This window comes from Berghia stephanieae, chromosome 12 (genome assembly GCF_034508935.2).
Source record: "Berghia stephanieae isolate SIO BIC M18660-M18661 chromosome 12, UCSD_Bste_1.3, whole genome shotgun sequence".
Taxonomy (NCBI): Eukaryota; Metazoa; Mollusca; class Gastropoda; order Nudibranchia; family Aeolidiidae; genus Berghia; species Berghia stephanieae.
The window spans coordinates 41,686,694-41,705,591 of record NC_088371.1 but is presented as its reverse complement, the minus strand read 5'-3'; the positions used below and the strand labels follow the sequence as shown (position 1 = coordinate 41,705,591).

General features: G+C 38.4%; 1 protein-coding gene across 1 annotated transcript in view; it reads right to left on the bottom strand.

Annotated features, from left to right (window-relative positions):
- LOC144957669 (uncharacterized) overlaps positions 1-17,365 on the bottom strand; it is a 37,701-nt gene extending 20,336 nt beyond the window's left edge. The window contains exon 1 of the mRNA XM_078889014.1: positions 17,272-17,365. Within this exon, the coding sequence (XP_078745140.1) occupies positions 17,272-17,365 (94 nt within the window). The remainder of the gene's footprint in view (positions 1-17,271) is intronic.
- Positions 17,366-18,898: the final 1,533 nt, after the last annotated feature.

Below are 18,898 nucleotides of genomic sequence, written 5' to 3'. Positions count from 1 at the left end.
ACCTAAGAGACGTCATTTTCGAACTGTCTATAAGCAATGATGGATTTGATTTTAACCCTCTTCTTACCAACTATAGATAGTTCGAAGATGACGTCACTCAGGTCTTTGTTATTGTTTTTTGCCATCCGCGTTTATGAGTAATGCTCACTGATGTACTAACCTGACTATAAACGTTCATGGATACACACAGTTTTGTGTGTTGGTCCGTTATACTTCCGGATGGCAATGTTATGAGCTTCTTAGCCAAGCGCATACTATCTATAGATAGTTCGAAGATGACGTCACTCAGGTCTTTGTTATTGTTTTTTGCCATCCGCGTTTATGAGTAATGCTCACTGAACTGTATTAACCCGACTATAAACGTTCATGATACACACAGATTTGTGTGTTGGTCCGTTATACTTCCGGATGGCAATGTTATGAGCTTCTTAGCCAAGCGCATGCTATCTATAGGAAAATCGTCACATTTGTTACGATACAATACACGTTTTTATTATATTATTATTATTAATGTGAGCTTTTATATAGCGCAATATCCATTATACGTGCTCAAACCGCTTTTCAACGGGTCCCTGACCAACAGCAACATGTAACATGTAGAACGAGACACGACGCCTGTTAGGCGCTGTAACAATTTTTTTTCGGACAGAGACAACACCGTTAACGGTCAGGTACTCATTTTACACCTGAGTACGATGAGAGAATATGAGTAAAGAGTCTTTTCCAAGGACTCAACTATGCGCCGAGCGAGGCTCGAACCCAGGACCTTCCGATCCGAAAGCGAGTGTCATACCACTAGACCACGACATAGCCGCTGGCCAATGTTTTGACGCACGCACAACATCAATAAACATGGCTAAAAATAGCTCACTCTTTTGTTTTTAACAGTCAATTATCCGAGTCTAAGAAGACAAAACTAGAACGACCTAGAACAGTTGGTTGTAATAGTAAATGACACGAAACCAAACGATATTTTAATAATCGATGTGTGTATTTATTGTTATCAATCTAATTAAAAAATCGATACGGGAAGTAACGACAGGATGTTCCCATGCATTATGCAGCCTTGTTATCGACTCCAGTGGAAATTTCGAAGTGCGTTTTTTTTTTTATCTCAGTGCAATATTTAACCAGCTTACTGCCGTAAACTGGAATGATGGCACGTGCAGTGTTTAAAAATTTGGTCAGAAAAATGGTCCTTCAAATAAAGATTAAAAAATTAATAAATAAAGTGAATTTGATTGTTTGGTTTGTTTTTTATATATCCCTTTATTTATCCCCAAGGAGAAATTTGTCTTTAGGGTATAATACCCCAAAGGAAAACTGGGTGAATAACCCAGGCGCCAGCCGCAGTGCAGTGCCGCAAATTAATTGAGCTAGGGCGAGTTGATTTGCCCAAGGCCACACGGGGCAGTGGCGGGTGATCGAATTCGGTACCTTTTGGGTACGAACGTAGCCATCTTTAACATATAGCCTGACACAAGAACCCTCTTGGACTGGCAATTTGGCGTCATTTTTTTTTTTTTGGTTTGTGTAGCGTCTAGTGAGTTGTCGTTAGTAGAGCTCATGGAAACGAGTTATTTCATTGGTTGAACTATTGAATACAACTCACGATTTGTTTTCTTTTGTGGCAAAAGACTGGCATTTTGACGTCATTTTTTGGTCAGCGTCAGGCTATAACTTTACGGTGGCTACGGTGTCAGGCTATAACTTTACGTTGGCTACGGTGTCAGGCTATAACTTTACGGTGGCTACGGTGTCAGGCTATAACTTTACGGTGGCTACGGTGTCAGGCTATAACTTTACGGTGGCTACGGTGTCAGACTATAACTTTACGGTGGCTACGGTGTCAGGCTATAACTTAAGATGGCTACGGTGTCCGGCTATAACTTTACGGTGGCTACGGTGTCAGGCTATAACTTTACGGTGGCTACGGTGTCAGGCTATAACTTTACGGTGGCTACGGTGTCAGGCTATAACTTTACAAAGGCTACGGTGTCAGGCCATAACTTTACAAAGGCCACGGTGTCAGGCTATAACTTTACGATGGCCACAGTGTCAGGCTATAACTTTACAAAGGCCACGGTGTCAGGCTATAACTTTACGAAGGCCACGGTGTCAGGCTATAACTTTATGATGGCCACGGTGTCAGGCTATAACTTTACGATGGCCACGGTGTCAGGCTATAACTTTATGATGGCCATGGTGTCAGGCTATAACTTTACAAAGGCCACGGTGTCAGGCTATAACTTTACGAAGGCTAGGGTGTCAGGCTATAACTTTACGGTGGCTACGGTGTCAGGCGATAACTTTACGATGGCCACGGTGTCAGGCTATAACTTTACGATGGCCACGGTGTCAGGCTATAACTTTACGATGGCTACGATACGAAGCGAAGACCTGGGACTTTGGTGAGCTTCAGCCTTACATAATACACATTTGATTCCGCAGGACAAACGTGCACTCTTCTTTGCAGGTCTGCTAGCCCAAATCAGTGTTGTAATGGGAATACCCTCAAACCAACCCTATATTACGATACAATACATCACGACTATGTTGTGTCAATACCACGACAGTGAAGTCCCGGGTTTGAGAATTTTGTTGTTTTATTTTGTTTTTTTAGTTGTTGTTTTTTAATTTTTGTTGTTGTTTGTTTGTTTTGGGGGTTTTGGGAGGGGGGTTTGTATTTTTTTGTTCTTTTTTTTTTTTTTTTGGTTTTTGTTTTTGTTTTTTTTTTTTTTTGGCCAAAATGAGGTTCTTTCAAATCGATCGATGTTTGAAGGACGATTTTTCTGACCAAATATTTCAAACACGTGACTTTCCAGGTTTGATTGTTAAGAATGACGTCAGGAGGAAAATCTATTCAGGCAGACGCCTTTATGTGACCCATCGGAAAAGGTGAAAATGGAAAAGGCTTCGGATGGGAACGATACAAACAATGGACGTTTCGGGTCGGGTACAAACCCTTCGTCAGTACCGAGGGAATGGACGTTTCAGGTTGAGACAACATTCATGTGCTGACGAACGGCTTGTACCAGAAACGTCCGTTGTCTGTGCCCATCCCAAGCCCCTTATTATTATTATTATTATTATTATTATTATTATTATTATTATTATTATTATTATTATCATTATTATTATTATTATTATTATTATTATTATTATTATTGTTGTTGTTGCTGTTGGTAAGACACTCGCTGTCTGATCGCCGCATATTTGAGTCCTTGGAAAAGATTCTTTACTCACATTCTCTCACCGTACTCACGTGTAAAATGAGTACCTGACCGTTAACAGCGTTGTTTTGTCCGAAAGAAATGTAATATCGCCTAACCGGCGTCATGTCCCGTCCTACATGTTAATTGTTGCTGTTGACAAGGACTCCTTTTATGCGCTTTGAGCACGTTTAGTGGATATTGCGCTATATAAAGCGAAATTTTAAGCTCAACAACAGCCGACAATGTATGGAAAATATCAAATTAAGAAATTTAGGAGCAGGCACTGGTGTAAGATAAAGATCAGAATAAGTTTGTATGAAAGATGTCAGACAAAGCAAGAAAGAGAAAGACATTTTTTTTTAAATATCCCAAAAAATCAGTCTACCTCGACTGGGGATCGAACCTCAGACCTTCTGATTACCGGTCAGACGTGCTACCATTATACATTTATTTTTTTATTTTATTTTATTTTTTTTTTTTGATGTTTTTTTTCCCTGTATTTTCTTTCTTGCTTTCACTGTCACCTTTCATACACACTTGTTCAGATCTTAATCTCAAGAAAATTGACGAGGGCAAATTATTCTGGCGAAGAAGGTCAGTTCATCGACTAAAGACATCTTAAGTAATGGGAAAAAGAAATCATGACGTCATACCGTCAATTTTTCCGGTTCCAAACTCTTTAGAAGTGTGTATGTAACCAGTTCTTTGGATGACAAACAATAAATGGGTTACATATTGAATTATAAGGCGACAAAACTATTTTAGGAGCCGGAAGTAAAGGCAGATTTTTTACGAGCATTGTCCATGACAACAACGGTATACTAGGCCCATCATTGCGTTCGGATGTCAGACCTGCATATATGTACACGTCGACTCAGCTCTTTGTTATTGTTTTTGTTTATGTTTTTTTTTTTTGTTTGTTTTTTGTTTTTTGCCAAACACTTTTATGAGTAATTCTCACTAAATTTTATTAATCAGACTATAAAAGTTTAAAGTTACACATAGTTTTGTGTGTCGGTACGTTGTAACCGGCTGGTGGATGTTGGGAGAGTTTAAATAAACGCATAGCATCAAGTGCGATTAATTGTTGCCCCCCCCCCCCCACCACCACCACCACCACCACCCGCGCGTGTTCCTTTAAGATATGACAAGTTGTTATGAATAAATCACAAATTCCAATCGTTTTCGTTTTCCATTTGGAAATCAATGTATTAATCATTCACTGTTTACGCGTTGCTAGGATACCCGATGTTTGTACGAGTGAAACATCACGTCATCAAAACTTGTCATAACGGTAGCTTTTGCTTTAAACCTTTCACTCCGAATGTCTTTTAAATCACACAATGTTAGTTACCCTGGTTGACCCAAAGAGTGTGTAGGGTAACGTAGTTACCAAGAGCTCTCACTTCTCTTAACCGCAATGCTATTGTCGCGTGCCAGGCGAGACAGCGAGGTGGGTGTGCTCCGCGTGTATCATGCGCGCTAGGCTTACTGATACAATGAAGAAAATACGAGTAGAAGACGGAAGATGCTTGGCTTCACCAAAAGCGGGAAGTGAGAGCTCTTGGTAACATAACAATCGTTACCTACACGCTCTTTGCTTTCACTCCGAATGTCTTTTAAATCACACAATGTTAGTTACCCTGGTTGACCGTAGCCATCGTTATCTTACAGTTACAGCCTGACACAAGGACCGTCGCTATCGTTACCTTATAGATAGTATGCGCTGGGCTAAAAAGCTCACAACATTGCCAACCGGAAGTACAACGGACCAAAACACTGTCCCGTCATTTGTTTAGGTTTGTGTAGCGCCTAGTGAGTTGCCGTCAGTAGAGCCAAAGAGCGTGTAGGTAACGATTGTTATGTTACCCTACACACTCTTTGGTCGAGCTCATGGAAACAAGTTATTTCATTGGTTGAACTATTGAATACAACTCACGAAGTCATTTTTTGGTCAGAGTCAGCGTCGCCATCGTTAACTTCTAGCCAGCCTGACACTGTCCAAAAATGACGTCAAAATGCCAGTGTTTTGCCACAAAAGAAAACAAATCGTGAGTTGTATTCAATAGTTCAAGGAATCACTTGTTTCCATGAGCTCTACTAACGACAACTCACTAGACGGTACAAAAAAAAACCCTTAAAAATGACGTCAAACTATAAGTCCTAGTGGGTTCTTGTGTCAGGCTATAGATAGTTCGAAGATGACGTCACTCAGGTCTTTGTTATTGTTTTTTGCCATCCGCGTTTATGAGTAATGCACACTGAACTGTATTAACCTGACTATAAAAGTTCATGGATACACACAGTTTTGTGTGTTGGACCGTTATACTTCCGGATGGCAATGTTATGAGCTTCTTAGCCAAGCGCATACTATCTGTAGGTTTAACGAGTTGTCGTTGAACTCAAGGAAACAAGTGATTTCTGTGGTTGACCTATTGAATACAACTCACTATTTGTTTTCTTTTGTGGCCAAAGACTGGCATTTTGACGACATTTTTTGGTCAGTGTCAGGCTATAGATAGAATGCGCTTGGCCAAGGAGTTCACAACATTGCCATCCGGAAGTATAACGGACCAACACACAAACTCTGTGTAACCATGAACTTTTATAGTCTGGTTAATACAGTTTAGTGAGAACAACTCACAAACGCGGATGGCAAAAACAATAACAAAGGCCTGAGTGACGTCATCTGCATACTATCTATAAGTTAACGATGGCAACGGTAAGACTCGTATAACGTTACACATCATTCATCATTATATTTACACAGGTTTATACACCGTCATGAACGAATTGATGAAAATACGAAGCTAATTTAAAACAATTTTATAAACATCAAGTATAATAAAATATTCATAAAACATACAGCAGGTACTAGCAATGCTATAGGGACGAGAGACGCATGCGCACAACCAACATGACGTCCTCTCTCTAATAAGTTTTCCGCCGGTGACGTCACAGACTGTGGGTGACGTCGAATCAAGGGACGCTACTCTTCCGCTAATCTCATTCCCTATAGATAGTTCGAAGATGACGTCACTCAGGTCTATGTTATTTTTTTGTTTTTTGCCATCCGAGTTTATGAGTAATGCTCACTGAACTGTATTAACCTGACTATGAACGTTTATGGATACACACAGTTTTGTGTGTTGGTCCGTTATACTTCCGGATGGCAATGTTATGAGCTTCTTAGCCAAGCGCATACTATCTATAAAATTCCGACATGAACGTAGAATAGAGTTGCAATGGATATGTAATGTAAATAGAATTTTGAAAATAGATTGGGAAGGATTGCACATTGTAAACACAGTGTTGATAAAAAGTAAAAAATAAAGCATGGTATTTGAATGTATAAATGAGTAATAAATAATGTAAATATAGCACCATGTAAACATGCATAAATAAATAGATTTTAGGGCGAATATGATATCATGTCATAAAAGTCATCCCAAAGTTTCGTATTTCTGATGGTAAAAATGAATTAAAATATCATTGTCTTTTGGTTTTCATGTGTATTAGTCTGTTACTCCTGTGGCTTATTTTGATTTCGTTGTACAGAGGGTGGGACTCGTCTCTTTGAATTTTGTTAATCTTAACATTAGCAATTTCTTTGTGAAAATCTTCAAAATTGTTCCATCCATCATTTCTTACCATTCGATTTGCATGCTTTATTATTCTATTTATTTATTTTTATTACTTCATATTTTTTTACAATTTCCACCCCAAGCCGCAGAAACAAAAAAAGACTTAAAATGCAAGATTTATAAAACAAAGATAAAATAGTTTTGTCAACATTAATTTATGGAGTACAGTCTCCGCATCATGAATAATCTTGTCTTCATCTTATTTAGCAAGTTACATGAATGAGTTGTCCAGTCTAATCTTTCATTGACAATACTCTTCAACAGTCGTAACGTCACTTCCTTCCTAATGACGCATGGTAACTTAGTAACACTGGCTCTAAACTATCGGAACAATGGCGGACACCGGTATAAATATTTCCCCGGCGAGCATAAAAGTGTATCCAGAGGAAAAAAAACCCATAAATTTGATCATGTTTTGACTTTTACACATTCTGATCACAGACATATGAAAAGTTCTAGACAGCACGAAGAATAACAACCGATTTTCTTTGTTTAGAACCACGATGGCCGCCGTTGCTGGGCGACGTGACATCAGACTATTGAATCCAATTATACCGAGGTATTTATACTCCTTTACCCTGTCTATCTTTTCGTTTTTAATCATTATAGTTTCATGTGTCTATTGCCATAACATCTCCTCTAGACAAATATATTTTCTTTATTTTTCTTTACATTAAGATCTAGATAGATTTTATCACACCATTCAACAAATCTTTCAATTTCGCGAAAATAACTCGACGACGGCGAGACGATGGAGGTGGATTGGACACACGCTTAGAAAGAATGACTCCACTATAACAAAGAAAGTATTGGACTGGAACCCTCAGGGCAGAAGATCAAGGGGAAGGCCACGAGGAACATGGAGAAGAATTAAAGCAGCTGATATACAGAGAAGTGGTAAGACCTGGAATGAGATAAAAAAGTTAGCTCAGGATAGAGAAGGATGGAAACTGTTTGTCTGTGGCCTATACCCTGACCCAGGGTGAAAAAGGCAATGATGATGATGATGATAGAGAAGGATGGAAACTGTTTGTCTGTTGCCTATACCCTGACCCAGGGTGAAAAAGGCAATGATGATGATGATGATGATGATGATGATGATGATGATGATGATGATGATGATGATGATGATGATGATGACATTAAGTTTTAGATAGTTATTATCACACCATTCAGCAAATCTTTTAATTTGGCGAAAATAATTCAGTACATCGTCTGTCGTCTATCTGGAACTTAGTCATGAATTTATGTCTTTATAGTTTTTTGTTGTTTACTGAAGAAGGGTTTTCATCCCGAAACGTTCCGTGTTTGGTATTTTGTTATTTTTTGAAGCTGTTATATTCATTGTTGTTCAATACTTGTGTTTGTTTTGGTTTTAAAGGCTATACGGTGCTTGCGACACATAATTTAGGTCATATCATAAAATGAAAGAGAATGGGAGAGTCAATAATAATTAGATTTACAATAAAATTAAACACACAAGAAAAGTAAGACAAACGGGAGTGGTAAAAATAGAGAATAGACCTCTAGATTCCAAGAGCATAATATCATTGTACTTAGTTTGAGATCACCTAAAAGTCTCATCCAGAACAAGCACAATATGATCCCAATAAAGGGGAAACACTCAAATGCTTACATTATACATTCAAAACAACAAATATAACAACACATAACAGAGAGATGATTTATATTGAAAAAGTTATCATCTCCCAAAACGTTAACCCTCTCCATACCAACTATATGAAAATCGTCACATTCGTTACGATACAACCAACATTTTTCTTATTCAAATTTCTCTTCTACATCAAAAAAATTTAAAGAAAATGAGCACAGTGTGTTGTAGAGCATGTTTTGCTTAAGAAATTATTTATCATTACAACTTACTGCTATTGTGTTTGAGTGATATAAAATATATTTTTGTGTTAGTTGGGTGTGAAGTTTTGGGGAAAATCCTGAAAATGGCTGGTGAGGATAGAGTTAATTATAAATTTGACTGTTTCTCTCCCCAGCCAAGGTTGAAGGAACGGACGAAACCAAGTAATCCCATTCTAAGACAAAGTCAAAAGGAAGTTAGAAAATAATATAGGGATATAGATAGTTCGAAGATGACGTCACTCAGGCCTTTGTTATTGTTCTTGCCATCCGCGTTTGTGAGTTGTTCTCACTAAACTGTATTAACCTGACTATAAACATTCATGGTTACACAGAGTTTGTGTGTTGGTCCGTTATACTTCCGGATGGCAATGTTGTGAACTCCTTGGCCAAGCGCATTCTATCTATAGAAGATTTCTCGAAGTCCAAGGTTTGATTGAGAGTTTTTGTCAAGATGAGGGTCGATATTTGAAGGACAAGTTTTCTGGGCAAATTTTTTAATACGTGTTTTACCAAATTACAGTTTTAACTGGTGAATTAATCTTGTAGCCAAAATCAACATGGCCAGTTTTATCCAAATCTGAGGCAGTCTATTTTGGTGTCACGTGGCATTGATTAAATTCTGGTAATTTGTTTAATCATACATACACGTGCTCTCCCCCTCTCTCTCTCTCTCTCTCTCTCTCTCTCTCGCGTTCTCCTCTCTCTCTCTATCCCTCGTTCTCCTCTCTCTCTCTCTCTCTCTCTCTCTCTCTCTCTCTCTCTCTCTCTCGTTCTCCTCTCTCTCTTCTCTCTTTCCTCCCCCCCCCCTTCTCTCTCTCATCTCGCTCCCTCTGCTACTCTCTCTCTCTCCTTCTCTCTCTCGTTCTCCTCCCCTCTCTCTTCTCTATGTCTTCTCTCTTTCCTCCTCTCTCTCCCCCTCTCTCTCTCTCTCTCTCTCTCACACACACACACACACACTCTTTCTCATTTCGTTCCCTCTGCTTCTCTCTCTCTCTCTCTCTCTTAGCCACCTTTGGCTTTAGAGGAAAAACTGATTTAACAACAACATAGAAATAGAAATGCATTGCTGATTAATTATTTAGAAATAAAAATTCACGTGTGTGTTGTGTGGGATTGGAACGTTCGATAAGGGCAAAGCAATGAAAACCCAGCAATGAACGTAAATGCATTCAAGATCCACAGAGATAAGGGATTTAACCTTTCAAACACGGGGTACGGCTTGACTCCAAGTCAAAGGATTCTTTCGGGGCCGACGTTCACACGTTACCAGGTCTGATAACCGGTTGCATATCTGGGCTTGATTAACTCACTCAACCCTAACACCGACTATATCCGTAGTTTCCCCACTCAACCCTAACACCGACTATATCCGTAGTTTCCCCACTCAACCCAAACACCGACTATATCCGTAGTTTCCCCATTCAACCCTAACACCGACTATATCCGTAGTTTCCCCACTCAACCCTAACACCGACTATATCCGTCGTTTCCCCACTCAACCCTAACACCGACTATATCCGTAGTTTCCCCACTCAACCCTAACACCGACTATATCCGTAGTTTCCCCATTCAACCCTAACACCGACTATATCCGTAGTTGCCCCACTCAATCCAAACACCGACTATATCCGTCGTTTCCCCACTCAACCCTAACACCGACTATATCCGTCGTTTCTCCACTCAACCCTAACACCGACTATATCCGTAGTTTCCCCACTCAACCCTAACACCGACTATATCCGTAGTTTCCCCACTCAACCCAAACACTGACTATATCCGTAGTTTCCCCACTCAACCCAAACACTGACTATATCCGTAGTTTCCCCACTCAACCCAAACACCGATTATATCCGTAGTTTCCCCACTCAACCCAAACACTGACTATATCCGTAGTTTCCCCACTCAACCCTAACACCGACTATATCCGTAGTTTCCCCACTCAACCCTAACACCGACTATATCCGTAGTTTCCCCACTCAACCCTAACACCGATTATATCCGTAGTTTCCCCACTCAACCCAAACACTGACTATATCCGTAGTTTCCCCACTCAACCCAAACACTGACTATATCCGTAGTTTCCCCACTCAACCCAAACACTGACTATATCCGTAGTTTCCCCACTCAACCCAAACACCGACTATATCCGTAGTTTCCCCACTCAACCCAAACACTGACTATATCCGTAGTTTCCCCACTCAACCCAAACACCGACTATATCCGTAGTTTCCCCACTCAACCCAAACACCGACTATATCCGTAGTTTCCCCACTCAACCCTAACACCGACTATATCCGTAGTTTCCCCACTCAACCCAAACACTGACTATATCCGTAGTTTCCCCACTCAACCCAAACACTGACTATATCCGTAGTTTCCCCACTCAACCCAAACACCGACTATATCCGTAGTTTCCCCACTCAACCCAAACACTGACTATATCCGTAGTTTCCCCACTCAACCCAAACACTGACTATATCCGTAGTTTCCCCACTCAACCCAAACACCGACTATATCCGTAGTTTCCCCACTCAACCCAAACACTGACTATATCCGTAGTTTCCCCACTCAACCCAAACACTGACTATATCCGTAGTTTCCCCACTCAACCCAAACACCGACTATATCCGTAGTTTCCCCACTCAACCCTAACACCGACTATATCCGTAGTTTCCCCACTCAACCCTAACACCGACTATATCCGTAGTTTCCCCACTCAACCCTAACACCGACTATATCCGTAGTTTCCCCACTTAACCCAAACACCGACTATATCCGTAGTTTACCCGGGGTTACTTTTAGCCCATGCCTATTTATTACATTTTTCTGAAACAAATTATAGGCGTATTATCAAAGCTAATGTTTTTAGTTATTGCTTGTTAATGGTAGATGAATATAACTAAGTACATTATTATTTTTAATACATTTTTTCCAGTTTTGAAAAGTAGCAAAAATCTCCAGGATTGGGTGAGTTAACCCTCTCCTTACCAAACAGGAAAATCGTCACATTCGTTAAGATGCAACCAACAATTTTCTCAGTCTGATTTCTTTTGTACATTAAAAAAAAATGAAAGACATTCTTTGATTACAGCTATAAATACTTAACATTGTGTTGTAGAGCTCATTTTGCTGAACAACATTCTATAGATAGAACGAAGATGACGTCACTCAAGGCTTTGTTATTGTATTTTGCCATCCGCGTTTGTGAGTGATTCTCACTAAACTGTATTAACCAGACTATAAACGTTTAAGATTACACAAAGTTTTGTGTTATACTTCCGGATGGCAATGTTATGAGCTTCTTAGCCAAGCGCATACTATCTATAGATAGAATGCGCTTGGCCAATGAGTTCACAACATTGCCATCCGGAAGTATAACGGACCAACACACAAACTCTGTGTAACCATGAACTTTTATAGTCTGGTTAATACAGTTTAGTGAGAACAACTCACAAACGCGGATGGCAAAAACAATAACAAAGGCCTGAGTGACGTCATCTTCGAACTATCTATAGAATGCACGTTACTTTTTTGTTTGAGCAAGAATAATCTGTTGTTGTGTCGGGTGGGTGTGAATTTTCCTGGGAAATGGGCATGATCTATATTAGCTTTCCATGTGCTCGAGGCCATTGGTCACTCATTAAACTCATTAGGCCATATACTGTTTGACTCCCAGTCATGGACTACGACAAGGGAAAGGACAAAACCAAGTATATCTCATTCCAAAGACAAAGACAGAAAACAGATAGAAGGAAATAGAAGACACAGGAAGTGACCTCCTGCCCACCATGGGAGGTCAAAAGACCCAACTCAGGTTGTTTGTTTTGTTTTGTTTTCAAGGATTTTACGGTGCTTGCGACAAATTTAGGTCATTTCAGCCCCAGTATAAAGGAAGAAAATGGGATAGTAAAAAAGTTCTAGAATTACAACCTAAGCATCAAAGAAAAAGTAAGACAAAGGGGAATTAGTTCAAATAGGAACAGATGTAGATTCCAAGACCACACTATCCGTGTACTTAGTTTGAGATCACCTAAATGACTCATCCAGACACAAGCACAGGTCCCCACTAAGAGGAATACACTCAAACGTTTTGCAAATCATAATTAATATAAAGAAAACATAATACAGTGCATGCAGAGGGAGAATTAACAAGGAAAATAATATCATCTCCCAAAACTCTAACTATATATTTGACTGTTTCCCTCCCAACCAGGGTTTCAGGCCATGCCTGGACAAAACCAATAATCTCATTCCAAGACAAAGACAGAAAGCATGTTGGAAAACAGATACAGGGGGATAGAAGACACAGTGTGTACCTCCCTGCCCACTATGGGATGTCAGGAACCCCACTCAGATACAGGGGGATAGAAGACACAGTATGTACCTCCCTGCCCACTATGGGATGTCAGGAACCCCACCCAGATACAGGGGGATAGAAGACACAGTATGTACCTCCCTGCCCACTATGGGATGTCAGGAACCCCACCCAGATACAGGGGGATAGAAGACACAGTATGTACCTCCCTGCCCACTATGGGATGTCAGGAACCCCACCCAGATATAGGGGGATAGAAGACACAGTATGTACCTCCCTGCCCACTATGGGATGTCAGGAACCCCACCCAGATACAGGGGGATAGAAGACACAGTATGTACCTCCCTGCCCACTATGGGATGTCAGGAACCCCACCCAGCCACCCAGATTCACAATGACACAGCAGGTGGACAAATCACTTGTGTAAGATGGAGAATGGTTTAGATGTTTTAGATTTATTATTTGCGTGCGTTTCTCAGGTTTGAAATAAATCAATTATTTTTCTTTTTAAATCCATTTTGAAAAATAATAAAACAATAATAATAATAATAATAATAATAATAATAATAATAATAATAATAATAATAATAATAATAATAATAATAATAATAATAATATCGTTTTGTCTTTAATAATGCCCATTATAATGTTCTGTTTGTTTTTAAGGGTTTTACGGCGCTTGCAACACATTTAGGTTATATCAGCGCCAGTAAAAAGGAAGAAAATGGTATAGTAAAAAGTTCTAGAATTACAATTAAAGCACCCAAGAAAAAGTAAGACAAAGGGGAACTGAGAACAAATAGGGATCAGATGTAGATTCCAAGGGCATACCACCAATGTACTTAGTTTGAGATCACCTATAAGTCTCATCCAGACACAAGCACAAAATCCAACAAAGAGGAACACACTCAAATGCTTACATTATACATTAGAAATAAAAATATTAATACATAACAGAGAGATGTTTTACAAGGAAAAAAATATCATCTCCCAAAACAATAACTATGCATTTGACTGTTTCCCTCCCAGCTAGGATTCCGGCCAGGGCCAGGACAAAACCAAGTAATCTCATTCCGAGACAAAGACAGAAAGCATGTTGGATAACAGATATAAGGGGATAGAAGACACAGTATGTACCTCCCTGCCCGCTATGGGAGGTCAGGATCCCCACCCAGATGCCCATTATAACATTTTTATAACAATAGCAGTATTACTAATAATAATAATAATAATAATAATAATAATAATAATAATAATAATAATAATAATAATAATAATAATAATCATCATCATCATCAGCATCATCATCATAATAATAATAATCATCATAATAATGAAATGATGATGATGATAACAACAATAATAATAACATCAGCAACAATTTAATAACAAAACACATTCAAATTCATTATTTCACGCAACGACTTTTATAAAAAAACAAACAAACAACCAATCATCAACAAATCAAACTCTTCTTATTTTTAAATCTATTTTGGCACTTTGATTTGTGGTGAGAATAAAAAATGTAACAAATCTGCTTAAGCTACCACAATAAATATGCACACCAATTTATGTTCAACCAACACAATATCACATAAATAGGAAATTTTAACATTGAAAACCAAACGTGCTTTGTGCTTGACATTGATTCTGGAATAGCTCTTTCCTTTATCGACAAATGTCTTGCCAAATGGAGAGAATTTCGTGGTGGCCCAGGAAAACAATCCAAAGGCACGTTGACAATTCAGAAGGCAATAATTGACTGAACTTTTACACAAACACAGAGACTGACCCCTTTCTGAAGGCTGAACTCCAGAAAAAAGACCTTATATATTTACTTTTCTCAGTTCAGCAGGTGATTGACTGAGGGTTTTTAACATACTGAATTCTACAAATATATGGAAAATTGGCCAACCTTGAAAATGGTCAAAAAACTCAATGTGAGATAAATACAAAAGACATCTGGCGTCTACATCACACCACAAGACCAAATGGACATGAGGTCAGCAGGTCGTTGGTTCGGATAAATAAAGATGTCGATGTTTTGTAATGCAGCAATTATTATTTTCTGAAAACATTTTGCAGTTTATTTCATCAATTCATCTCAATAGGTTCATGAGATTTGAAGTCAGGATAAGATTAAAATAACTCATTCAACATCAATAAAAACTGAACAAATATGTTCGATGTTCATTCATGATAAACGTGATAGATTGATGTGACTGGAAAAAGCACAAATTTTGCCATCCATCTTTGAACTGAGACAGTCACATATTTAATAGCGTGAATACTCACTGTGTTTTTTATTTTTTGTTTTTTTTTGTTTTTTTTTTTTTGGGGGGGGGGGGGGTGTTGTTTTAATTTTTAAATAAAATTTGAATCAAAAGCTACTTATTGAAAGACAATGTGATTAAGACTATGACTCTCTCTCTCTCTCTCTCTCTCTCTCTCTCTCTCTCTCTCTCTCTCTCTCTCTCTCTCTCCTCTTTCTCTCTCTCTCTCCCTCTCTCTCTCTCTCCCCCACTCTCTCTCTCTCTCTCTCTCTCTCCTCTTTCTCTCTCTCTCTCTATCTCTCTCTCTCCTCTTTCTCTCTATCTCTTTATCATTTTAAAATAAAAAGATTATGTCATCGAAAAGGGAAGACAAAACTGTCTTAAAAAGAGAACAGCAGCAGCAGCAATAACATTATCCAGTTATTCAGCAGTGCCGATGGTGACAAAAAAATGAAAAAGGAGGAAAACTTTGAACAATTGTCTTTAAGCCTAATTTTAACTGCGTTAAAACCCAATTTTAGAGCACGAGAGATGACGATATACAATCATTAGAGAGTTGGAAAAAAATTACTGCTCTCAATAACAACGGAAAAAATAGGAAGTGAGTAAGACAAGAGTGGGAAACTACACCTGTTAATTCCACCGCACGTCAAATCTCTTGTCAACACTACCAGTACATTCATTGATTGAGGGAAATCCAATCCCTAACTCTGACTCCAAAATCGCGGATTGACGCCAATACGTGAGGAAACCACCAGCACTGATTCATACGTGGTCAAAATCTGAGAATAGTCTAAAGTCTCATCCAGACTGATATACGTGGTCAATCTGAGAATAGTCTAAAGTCTTATCCAGACTGATATACGTGGTCAATCTGAGAATAGTCTAAAGTCTCATCCAGACTGATATACGTGGTCAATCTGAGAATAGTCTAAAGTCTCATCCAGACTGATATACGTGGTCAATCTGAGAATAGTCTAAAGTCTCATCCAGACTGATATACGTGGTCAATCTGAGAATAGTCTAAAGTCTCATCCAGACTGATATACGTGGTCAATCTGAGAATAGTCTAAAGTCTCATCCAGACTGATATACGTGGTCAATCTGAGAATAGTCTAAAGTCTCATCCAGACTGATATACGTGGTCAATCTGAGAATAGTCTAAAGTCTCATCCAGACTGATATACGTGGTCAATCTGAGAATAGTCTAAAGTCTCATCCAGACTGATATACGTGGTCAATCTGAGAATAGTCTAAAGTCTCATCCAGACTGATATACGTGGTCAATCTGAGAATAGTCTAAAGTCTCATCCAGACTGATATACGTGGTCAATCTGAGAATAGTCTAAAGTCTCATCCAGACTGATATACGTGGTCAATCTGAGAATAGTCTAAAGTCTCATCCAGACTGATATACGTGGTCAATCTGAGAACAGTCTAAAGTCTCATCCAGACCGATCACAAAACTAAATCATTTTTAAAAAATTCTTGAGGAAAAAAAAATTCATCCTCCAAAAATAAAAGTACACATTGAAAAGGATCCAAAACAGGGTAACAACAAAACAAAAATAGAGGCTGGCTACCCAAGATTGGTGTTTTTCCAACATCACAAAGAATAATTCTCTTTCCAACTTTGGAAACTGGAAAATGTCCTCACTTCATCACACATACAAAAAACTAAAAAAAAGTTATAAAATCATTGATTAAAGTATATCCCTCTCCTTACCAATCATAGGAGAATCGTCACATTCGTTACGATCCAACCAGCATTTTTATCATTCAGATTTCTTTTGTAAATCACAGAATTTAAAGAAATATGTTTCCCATCGAACTTGATATGGTGCAGTCCAGACCTCAAATCACCGTATCAGATTTCAAACAAACGGCGACTTGGACAAAATGTTGACTTAATCCATTTTAAAGGCATCATCATCCATGGTGGCTTGTACTCTTGAGCACGTTGCTGGTCAGTTGTCTCCAAGAATCACGATCCTCTGCGGTGCGCATGAAATCTGTGTTGCATTTTAAGTCACCTTTGGCCATTCTTAGGTTATTTATATAAGTCATTCTTTGTCTTCCTCTAGCTCTCTTTCCTTCGATCATCCCAGATGTTACCAACTTTTCTATTCCGTCTCTTCTCCACACATGTCCCAGAAAGCGTAATTGCCTCTTTGTGATGTTATCGATCAGTATTCTTCCCTTTCTCACATTCTCCAACACTTCCTCGTTCGTATACCTGTCTGCCTCAACATTCTTCTATACACCCACATCTCAAATGCCTCTAACCTCCTCGTACATTCTTTGTCAAGTGTCCACGTTTCACAACCGTATAAAAGGGTACTTATAACATATGTTTCTACTACTTTCATTCTGGTCTTCAAGTTTAGGTTGTTGTTTGACAAACTGGTCGCATTTTATGGACCACTTTTTTTGCTATTGCTATTCTTTGTTTTATGTGCGTCATGGGTGATGATATTGCCTAAATATTTAAATTTCTTTACATGTTTGATGGTCTCTCCTTTGCTTGACAAGTGGAAGGTCGTGTTGTTGTCATTCTTTGAGACCACGGTGCATTCGGTTTTCTTAATATTTAGTTTTAATTATATGATCATAAAGACTAACTATTCACACGTATAACCAAACCAATAAACAAAAACCCATTCAAAGACTCTGACCTTTTAGTTCAAGCATTTTGAGGCAAACGCGGAATTCACCAGTGGTCTTTGTGAGTTTGGGTAGGATCGGACGTAATCAATTCCCACAATGCAGATTGTTCAAGCAGACTCAGCTGAATCCGTCTTCCCTCTTTTTTCATGCTGGGATGCCAGTTACGAATAAATTAGTCATTGAAGGATAAAACTCCCATTAAATCTTCTATTGATATCTACAAAAAGCTGAGGATTTTTTAAAAAATAAATAAATAAATAAATAAATAAACAATATCAAGTGTTGTCTTAGCAATTAACCAACTAAAGGAAAATAGTCACAGTAGTTATGTTACATTGAACATTTCTCTTATTCAAATTTCGTTTGTAAATCACAAAATTTGAAGACCTTTTTTTTTGCTCATAGCTATGATAACTTAATGCTGTGAGGTACAACTTTGTTGTGCTGAACAAAATTATATACAATATGTCATGTACTTTTCCCTTTGGAGTCTAAAAAGTCTATTGGATGGGTTATGACGTTTTGGGGAAAATCCGGTAAATGGTTGGTAAATAGAAAGTTAATCCTCTCACAGGCTGCACCGTCTAATGAGAGTCGAGATCTTTTTTTTATTTTTTCATTTTCTGATTTTTTTTCTTCCAGATCTTGGTATTCTTATAAAATGATAGGCTCGTTCCCATCACAGATTTATACATTTTCATCAGAGTTTCGAGTAGGGTGTAGACAAGCAATAGCCAATGCTTGTACCTTTCAGATATATAGATATTCATAGGCTTCCAGCAGGGCTTATATTATATATATATATATATATATATATATATATATATATATATATATATATATATATATATATATATATATATATATATATATATATATATATATATATAAGATATAAATGGAGTCACT